The sequence below is a fragment of the Agrilus planipennis genome, unplaced genomic scaffold (assembly GCF_000699045.2).
Source record: "Agrilus planipennis isolate EAB-ADULT unplaced genomic scaffold, Apla_2.0 scaffold33, whole genome shotgun sequence".
In the NCBI taxonomy this organism is placed as follows: domain Eukaryota; kingdom Metazoa; phylum Arthropoda; class Insecta; order Coleoptera; family Buprestidae; genus Agrilus; species Agrilus planipennis.
This window is the reverse complement of record NW_020438896.1, coordinates 1681679-1692424: the sequence shown is the minus strand read 5'-3', so window position 1 is coordinate 1692424 and position 10746 is coordinate 1681679. Positions and strand designations below refer to the sequence as shown.

The 10746-nt window shown below is 33.7% G+C and overlaps 1 protein-coding gene across 8 annotated transcripts in view; it reads right to left on the bottom strand.

Annotated features, from left to right (window-relative positions):
* LOC108744493 (CAP-Gly domain-containing linker protein 1) overlaps positions 1-10746 on the bottom strand; it is a 206047-nt gene that overhangs the window by 172540 nt on the left and 22761 nt on the right. For 7 of the 8 annotated variants that reach the window (XM_025973169.1, XM_025973181.1, XM_025973182.1 and 4 more), the window contains exon 1: positions 9026-9103. The exons of the other annotated variant lie outside the window; for it this stretch is intronic. In XM_025973169.1, coding sequence (XP_025828954.1) covers positions 9026-9091 — 66 coding nt within the window. In that variant the 5' untranslated portion in view covers positions 9092-9103. Of the gene's footprint in view, positions 1-9025; positions 9104-10746 lie in introns of those variants that run through there. 8 annotated transcript variants of the gene reach the window in all.

The following is a 10746-nucleotide window of genomic DNA, read 5'->3' as shown; positions in this document are numbered from 1 at the left end:
CACCAACCAAAAACTACTGCGTAGAATTAATTGGAATTTTTCACACACAAGCCTTGCTATATGAGCTCTCAAAGCATATAAAAATTATACGGCTTAAATGTGAAGTTGGGTGCAAAAGAATACAATTAAATCCTCTGTCGGGAAAGAACGAAATGACTTTCCGAACAACCCGATACATATATCTGCGAGCATGCATACTCCGATATGAAATACATATAAAGTCAAAATATAGAAACAGTTTGAAAGATTTTACTCTTGAAGATATAATTAGACTTGCTAGAACAAATATTGATGTAGACATAAAAGATATTGTTGCTAAACAATTAGGACCACAACGTTCTCATTTATAAATTACGAATACCTTAGTTTTATATTTAGTATAAATAAAATATTTTTTTAATTAACATAAACTGAAATTACATTTATAAATCTTCTTGGCCCCCGAAATGCTTGGTGAAGAAAATATGGCCCGCGAGCTATGATAAGTTGGACAGCGCAGCTCTAGAAGGTTCATTTGATATTTTTAACAAGCTAATTTTTGTAAACCATTCCATAATTAGACACTGCTGTTCCGGTTTTATAGTATGTATATGCATTCATACACAAATGCATGCATATGTGAAATCTACACACTTAAAACACAGCCGAAAATTCGTTATTTATATTACTGGTCGATTTCATTCAAAATTGTTTTCCTTTCATACAGTGATTGCTATGATATCCTAAATGCTTTTCAACAAAACCGACGAAAACGATGTTGTGTGAAAACTCTTAAAGCACACAATAAGCCAATTTTTTGTTATAGATACGTGTATCTATAGGTATGTAAACATAGATAACATGACTTCATTTACTTTTGATAGTAACGTATTTACCGAAATGTGCCCACGCAACAATCTACAGTTCATTTGTTCATATCCCTTTCTGATACACCCTTTCACTAGATAATAACATAATATAAATTAGAGAAAAACAAAATATTATTGTATCATAAGAATTATTTTAATGAAATGTTTAGAATTCTTCTTACACGTAATATTAATCAACCGTTATCGTAACAATTTTTCTTAAATAAAAGGACGCAAATCATTTAGGTATTATTCTTTTCAGTGGCTAAAATGCCATAGCCCCTCGGTCATATGGGGCTCACGGTCCGAGAGGTCGTGAGGACAGGAGAAACCTAATATTTAATACAAAATTTGGTAAAAAATATTAATTTTGGATTTAAATAATTTAAGTTAGGTATTAACTCGAGAACATACACGAATAAAAGAAATAAATTATCAATATTTAAACACTTTAATATGAAAAAGATATCGCCAAGTTAATTTTTTTTACCACGGCACATAGGAAGCGTAGCTAATGATGCTCGGGAAATCCCCGTTCTTTATTTTTGAAGGAAGTACTAACTTTTCACGAAATTTATTCGTGCCTCAAAAAAAACTTTTAAAATATATCTAAAATTTTAATATTAGGATTTTTTATATTAAGGGAGGGCCCCATCAGACGGTCCTGCAGATGGTACAGATTCATTTATGCTTCCTGTCTATCTAATTTCAGCAAAAAAAAAGACTGCCACGTACTACAATTTCATAATAATAATAACACATTCACGTATATATTGTTATGCAAATATTTATCCAAAGATAAGCCAAGGTCAAATGATTTTACATTTTCGAAAATACATATTATTTTTTCACTTCACTGGCTGACATATATTTCAGTCACATCTGAGTGGCTGATGATTTTAATTGATATTTATACAGTGCCTTCATAAATTATCGACAGCCACGTGAACTTATTTTTAGGAACCAATAGTGTATTTGTTAATTTGAGATTGGCGCTCTGAATTTGGTTACTAGTTAGTTACTAAAAAAAAACTATCGTCTGTCACTTATTAGTCAGCGGCATCCTTGTGAGTTTTTGCTGTTTATTAGAGACAATAAAATACTGATTCTTGCCTTATACCCTTCATCGATTATGATTTATTTCTATTTTCTATGATACTACTAAACATTTTAGTTATTTTAACATTTCATAGACTAGGTAGGTACCTATTACTTGCAAAATTTTCTAATATTTAAACGCACCAGAATTTGTCACAAATCGTCTCGGGATATCTGAATTGATTTTATGCATCTTGTATTGCTGATTGCATACACACTAAGGTCACGTGGCCTTCGATCATGAAGACACTATATTTTAAACCATATGCTCAAAAAGTTTGAGCCATGGTCACTTCATCCTTTTTTTTACAAAATTTTTAACGACTGCACCTTTTGTTCATTTAGTCCCAGGTGAATTAGAGTGGCTGACGCTGGATATACAGGGTTATTCACGTTATTCGGCATGAAAGATTACGGCTATGTTCGTAGATTTTTAAAAAATTTCGTTGTGGGAGTAGATAGAGATCCATAAGGGGTATACTTTAAAATTATTTTCATGATATGCAGGGTGTCCAATAAACACAAAACGTATCAAAGTTGTATTTTTGAAGTGAAACTTTACGCACGGTAGGGTAAGTTCGTTTCATGCGAGTTGCTATGTAACGAAATCATACTCGGTCACGTAGTCGAGTTCGTAGTGGGGATCGCTTGAGCCGCGAGCGCGCTTCAATGCAACGTTCGTTACAGGCAACTCCGGCATGTATAGTGTAAAATTTAAATTCATAGTGTACAAATAATACCATTAAACTAATTCCTTAACCCTTATCCAGGTATGTTTGTGTGTTTAAAGAAGTTTCACTTCAGTAGCGTGTTGTATAATTACAACTTGTATTTTTTTTAAATGGTACACCCATTTTTACATTTTTTAAATCTATAAACAAAATAATAATGAGTTTCATTAAGGTGAACCTCACCTAAACCTCAATTATTTTGAAATATTTCGAATTTTGTGAAAATGTAGTAACAATTTTAACTTTTAAATACTCACCGCGTATTACCGCTTTTAAAACCAAATTTAAATTGAAGCCTACTAATTGATTAGGTTTTTTACAGCTATTGTGAAAATCGACTAACTAAATTATTATAAAATAAATACAAACTTACGGCAATAACTTGTTTAATTTAAATACAGCACCCTGTATTTTATATTATCAGCAGTTGTAGAACTTAATCTTCTATCGAACACTATTATACCTTCTTATAGCTAACTGCTGACATTTTCATGAAAAACGCACATTTTCAGAATACAAAGCGATTTTAACAAATTCAGTGTAATTTATCAAGTCAGCTATGACATTTTGATAGGTCAGAATTACATAAAACACAAATTGTATAAACCAAAAACATTTGAAAAACATCACTTAAGATTTATGAGCTAGTTTAAAGGAAGAAGGCAAAAAAGTGGTGGAAATACAACAAATAATATTACATAAACGTATGCTCTGTTCTAACTTTTCAGCAATATTAGTTAACACTTGTGGATCTTGGATCTATAATTCTTAAACCTTCTGTAATGCCCTGCTTCAACAGTTCCTTTTACACATCGTCATAAAATGTTTCACCATTCATCTACACAATCGCCCGACTTAATTCTACGGAATTCCTTTTTATGGAGATTTGTAAAAGGAATTGTTTATAACACATCTCCAATGACACCAGAAAATATGAAGGAGCGTATTACAGAATCTTTAAGACTCATAGACTCAAGATCCATAGGTGTTGGTCAATGTTGCTGAAGACAGAGAACGTTTAGAATCAAGCAGTCATCCATATTGAACACTTGCTATAAGGTAGTATTATTTGTTGTATTCCACCACTCTTTTGCCTTACTCCTTTAGGCTAGTTCATAAATCTAAAGTAATGTTATTCAAATGTTTTTGTTTTATACTATTTGTTTTTTATGTAATTCTGACATATCTTATGTAATTATGACCTGTTATAATATCATAGTTGATTTGAAAAATTACATTTTTGTTAAAATCTCCATTGCGTTCTAAAAATGTGCGTTTTTCATAAAAACGACAACAGTTAGGTATAATAGCATTCAAAGTATCAAAGCCAAGCTGGCTTTTCTGACCAATAGGAACGTTTCTATTGATCAGAAAAGTCTCTTTAGAGAATAAAAAAAGAAATCTAATGACAAAATAAAATATGGTAAGTGCCATTTGAAAAAACGAAGTTATTCGTATTTGAAGTTTTCAAACTTTGGATTTTCTTTCTGAACGTCCTGCACAAATTATAAAGTTCGACTGTGGTATAACATTAGTCGTAAGACACAACTATAACTGTGGCAAAAATTTCAACACTACGTCATTTTATGTGGAAATTATGATGTTTTATAATTTGGGTTGCGGTAATGATTTTTTTCTATAAATTAAATTATTTCAGAGACTATTCATCGTAGGTATGTAAGTAGGCTAACAATATTACCTTAAAATTTTATGTTTTATACGAATTCATCATAAAAAATATAATATTTCATTTAAAATAACAGAGTTGACATCAATCGGAAGCGGCCAGCAGCTGAAATTTTAGTTTACATAGTAGTTTTAGAAGATCATCCTTGATAACCACTACAGCCAAATTTTCAAAACTCTTACACCCTTGGTTTTCCTAAAAAGTCTAATGAACCATTCAGTTTGAAGAACCCAGTATGTATATCAAATTTTTGTTCCAAGAATATATTATTTCAATATTACAAAATCTCTCGAATACGCAACCAAAAGCATAAAAGACCCAACCAATTGTTTACGTGAATTATTCTAGTCCTTTTTATTGTAAAGCTCTCTATTTTCACCTACTTTATTTTTTATGATTTTGTCGATTATTATTTATCGGAACTTATGATAATTATACACATTGAAATCAGAAAAAGAGGGAATTTCAAATATCTGAAAACACCCAGGCTGTCCCATTTAAAAATATATTTTCAACAATCCCCTGTATACTAGGAGGTTTATCAAAATTCTAGTCATCATCATCATAAGGTCGTCAGTCCCAAGACTGGTTGGACACGCACATCCACTCTTTCCTATCCTAAGCTAATCTTCGCATATCCCTAAAACTAGAACAACCCATATCCTTAACTATTTGCGAACAGTAATCTAATCTAGGTCTACCTCCATCTCTCCTAACTTCCGTTTCTACCTCTAATATGTCTCTGACTAGCCCTTCGTGCCTCAGAAGGTGTCCTACTAACCGTTTCGCCTATTTCTTATTAACTTCTTAGAGTCCTCTGTTCTCCTACTCTTTCTAATACCTCTTCATTTCTAACCTTCTTTATCCACGGATCCTCATCATTCGCCTGTAACACCACATTTCGAACGCTTCTAACCTTTTCTTTTCCGCCGCGCCCACTATCCATGTTTCGCATCCGTACAGAGCCGTGCTCCAAACATACTCCTTTAACAATCTTTTTCGAATTTCTGAATTAACCGTTCGCAAGCATAAAAGTGACTTCTTTTTATTGAAGGCGACTCGACCCTGCGCTATTCTCTGATTTATATCCCTACTACTCCTTCCGTCCTGACTTATCTAACTGCCTAGATATCCACTTCTTCTATTTTTCGTCTCCTATATTTATATTCGCTCTTTCCCTATTTTTTCTTATCTTGCATACCAATATTTTTGTTTTACTTTTATTTATTTTCATACAGTACTTTTTTGTTAATACCGCTTCCATTTTATTTAAAGCTAACTCTAACTCCTCCTTGCTGATAGCACATTTAAAGTCATCACAAACGAAATTACAAAAACCATTATATTTAATTTTCAAAATACCACTTCTTGTGTAAATAAAGGAACATAACGTCTGACAATAATATTAATCAAAATTAAGAAAAACTTATACTAAAAGGTAACAGCAACATATCGATAATGTATTATTAATGTTGTGATTATTTTCATTTAATTCAAAACACGTAGGCATCTTCAATGAAAAGCAGTTGGTACTTCCAGTAGTATGTATATGTATGTGTATGTATTTATATTGAAAAGCACACTATAAGTGCCGGTGCACACTTGCGACAGTTTACCGCCGCGGGTCCGCAGCGGCACCGCAAAGTTTGCTGCACACTTGTTGGTATTTTTGCGGTTTTGTTGCGGCGCCGCAAAAGTAATAAAAATATATATCTAATACAGTGTCATTCGTTATTAAAGAAAATCAGTCAGTGCGACAAGTTGAATAGTGCAAAATTGAAGTTTTTATTAATGAAAGGCGTGCAGTTTTTACGTATTTGGTGTACAAATGCGTTATTGATCAAAAAAAAAAAAAACGAGACGATTTTGGGTAGACCCATATACCAATTTACGGCTTACAAGGGGCACATTTGTAACGTCGTTTTCGTATTTAAGGGAAAATCCTGACTAATTTTTCAACCACTTTCGAAGGAGTGTTGCTTCATCTGATGAATTAACAGCAAAAGTTTCTGATAGGATAAAATCGCAAAAGATACCAGATTCAGAGTCTCCATAATCCCACTACAAATGTTTTCTCCTTGTCATCCAGCTCCAAAAATCCATCGGAAAACATTTCACAGATTATAATCCATGCAGACCTGTTTTTGACTCTTTCATGGTATAGGTATATTTCTGAGGAAATATCGCATATCTCTGGGAACCAACCCCTTTACTGCATCAATTAATAATTCTATATCCAAATCTTCAGAAGTTCTGGTAGCGTCAATTTGCCGCAAGTGTGTACCAACCGATATAGAAACGAGTACTATAAAACCGCAATAGCGGCAGCGGTGCCGCCACGGTTCCGTAGGGACCTGCGGTTCAAAACGGTCGCCATCTAGACGCGCGGCCCCGCGGCGGCGCGCAGATGAATGTGCATTAACCCATTTACCTGTTAGTACTTTAAGCCGCAATTGCGGTGCCGCAGCGGCGATTGCCGCAAGTGTGCACCGGCGCTAAAGGTAGCAAAAGGATTCATAAAAAGCATGTCCACGTAATGAGTCACCGATGTTGTGTTTATATTTTCGCAGACACTGACCTCTTTTCGAAAACAATTCTTTCAGATCACAGGCCGACGTGAAAGGAAGCAGACCTGAATATATTTTTAGCCAAATCTTAGTTTGATCTTATAGCAAACGAATTGCTTGGCATTACGAAAGAGAGAAAAGAATGCATAATTTAGAACGAATCGAATGTGTTAAATTTCGAAATCACCGAAAGGAATGCTGCGAATCGAAGATACTAACTTACAACGCTTTTAAGTTAAATGTTGCATAATTAAAACCACATATAATTAATCCTTTTTAAAATATATATTATAATAACTGCTGCCTTAGTCAACTACCTGATAATGAGATCATAAAACGTGTTATTCCTGGATGAAAGTAATAAAATGAAGACTTGTACCATTCCATTTTGATGTAAATATTTTATACATATGTACGTTTGATATCTAAAATCATTTTCTTTTATTTTGGAAATTTATTGCTCCGTTATTAGTAGTGATGAATCATAAAAATATGCTGATGGGAACCAGCGAAAATAAAAGGTTAGAAGCGTTCCAAATGTGGTGTTACAGTAAGGTGACCATACGTCCCGGATTGGCCGGGACAGTCCCGGATTTCCACCTTTTGTCCCGGATTTTTCTAGAAGCAATATTTGTCCCGGATTTAGGTTTTTTGTCCCGGATTGTCCCGAAGTTTTGAAAAGGATCTTGTTTTCAATATTCATTTTAAAAATATATTTCAACAAGAATTATTTTTACAAAATTTGAACCGAAAAAATTGTGCATATCACAAAATACGCGGCACGCTTTAAACCATTTGAAGCAAACAGTGAACTCTCGATTCTGCGAATCCCCTTCCACCTAATCCTTAAATAGTATTTGTTATGTATTATTTTTATTAAAAAAATCATATTTAAGTTATTTAACTTAACTACCCCCCCTCGCTACAAGTTCCCGTCCCGGATTTGAAATAAAAAAATATGGTCACCTTATGTTACAGGCGAATGATGAGGGTACCGTGGATAGAGAAGGTTGGAAAGAAGAGGTATTAGAAAGAATAGGAGAACAGAGGACTCTATGGAAGACAATAAGATAGGTTAGTAGGACACCTTCTCAGACATGAAGGTCTAGTCAGAGACATATTAGAGGCAGAAACAGGAGTTAGGAGGGGTAGAGATAGACCTAGATTAGATTACTGTTCGCAAATAGTTAACGACGTGGGTTGTTCTAGTTTTGGAGAAATACGAATATTAGCTCAGGATCGGAAAGAGTGGAGGCGCCAGTCTTTGGACTGACGACCTTATTATTATGGGAACCACTAACACCTTTAAAATCACATCAGGTAGTTTCACAGTCAGTAAATTATTGACCAAGAACTTACTTAAATTTTTTTTATTACTTTGTTTTACTTCCTTATCGCGTAAACATGTAAGCTTCATTGGAGATTCAGTTGGAGAAGTAGATATCTTCGTAAAGCCCTTTCCTAACGTTAAAAATCCTACAATTAGTACAAAATATCACCAGATGGCGATATACTGCCAGTAATTTGTTCTTCCGTTTGGCCGGTGACTCGTATAAAAACTACCTACGACATACTGATGAGAAGTAATAAGTTCGAAATCGCTATCCACGTCTGGTAGTTTCAATAAATTACTGACCAGGAAGTTTTAATATTGTTTTAAGTTATGAAACGAATTAGTTTCACCCTTTAGCCCTACACATTTGATCACATTCAAGTGCTATGCAAAATAAGAACTACAATATTTATTTATTTATGTGATTTATTGGCTCTAAGCTTCGAAAACAAGAAACATAGTATATATAATTTACACNTTGATCACATTCAAGTGCTATGCAAAATAAGAACTACAATATTTATTTATTTATGTGATTTATTGGCTCTAAGCTTCGAAAACAAGAAACATAGTATATATAATTTACACAAAAAACGTCGTGATATAATATAATTTTAATTATTAATTATTAATTTATTCAGTTTATCATATCTGTTTGTTTGAGACTGCGCGTTTATTTAACTACTAACGAAAATAACGCTGTTTTCTTAATATCCTATCCGCATTTAAAAATGATAGATTTTTTAATATCTGCAACTTACACATATATCCCGTATCACGTAAAATGGCGGCTCAAGCAATAAAACTGTCACGTAGTGGCCGCCCATGTCTACGCCTACCTGAAATTACAATATTATGGTTTCGTATTCTATTTACCACTTGTGCATATAAAGATCAAAATAGCTTGGAAGTTTTTATAAGTATTTTGAATTAGAATACCAACGTTCTCTTTCATGGACACCTAAACAGGAGGTTCTATAACAAATTTCGAATTTCAACTGCACATACAGACTCAGTAAGGTCTATTACCTCTTAAAATTGCCATTAAATAAAGTTCAGGCCGTCATTTTGTTTCGTGTAGATGATGGTCATTCGACAAAGTAAGCTTATAAATCATTTGAAAGTTTTATTGCTTGAACCGCCACTTTTCGTGAAACGGAGTTTATCTACTTTTATTCCTATTCACTAATTGAAATTTCAGTCTCACGGCCAGTTAAACCTTTCAAAAACCGCTTAAAATGTTTATTGCATGATAAACGAACGATCATAAAAAGCTCTAATAACCAATTAAAATTCAGTTTAGTAGCACCTTCCACCGAGTAACGTTCAAAATATATTACCTTATGCAGAAATTCCAAGGATACGCTTCGTTCTATTGTAAAAGAAACTAAACCACAAAACAATGCAATCTGAATAACAATCATGCAATCATTGTAGTAATGATTATAATAGTAAATTCTAAAGTGTAAGATAGAAATTAATATGTCTTTGTATATAATAATGTATAATTACGTGAAAAATAAAAAAAGCAACTTTAACAATCTCGGAAACTAATATGGTTAACAATAAAGCAAATAGTGGTGTAACCAGGTGGGGGAGTTCCATGGTGCAGTCCCCCAACGAGATTCTACTTTTGTACTCTCGAATTATTATAAACAAAATTTATTTATTTAAAAATGAAGGTATTGCTACTTCAGAATATGATTTGTAGAAACAACTATGTTTTAATAATGAGACTAACAAAGAAATTCGAAGTGGTCAGTATTCTGTCGAAACTGTCAGACGCGGATCGCGATTTCGATCTTGTTGGATCTCATCAGCGCGTCGCAGACAGTTTCAACAGAACACAGACCAACTCTACCTGCTGCCTTAACGCTGGTTGCACATTACACGTTTTCGCCCGCACGATCAAAAGTCGTACGAGTTTATATCGTGGTGTAGTTGCTTTCCCACTGTACGATTTTAAACGTAGGTATCACACGATTTGTAACCGTACAAAAACATTATTCAGATATATACGCTCGTTGCCACCATTTCTGAGGAAAGTATTGTACAGTGACTATGAATCGGGGGCAAATTATACCTTGGTTATTGTATCTAAAAAGACAAAGGCGTGAGCGCCTTCATTGGGTGCATCCTATTAATCAGAAACGTGAGGAAATGGGGTTATTCTATACCTTGTTTGAAGACCTGAGAAATGATGAACGGAAGTTTTTCAACTACTTTCGTATGTCAGCTGACTCCTTTGACGAACTGCACGGCAAATTGCAGAATGTCCTTCAACGGCAAAACACACAATTTAGAAATTGTATACAACTTATTGAAATGCTAGCTATAACTTTAAGGTAATAAGTGTCTTTAACACCGATTGCTTTTACTTCCCTTGCAGAGGGAGGTATTGTAATCTTAAAAAGTGTTTTGTGCAGTCGTAAGATAAAAAATTATCCGCAGACCGCTCGGAAGCTGCGTTAATGAACTACCG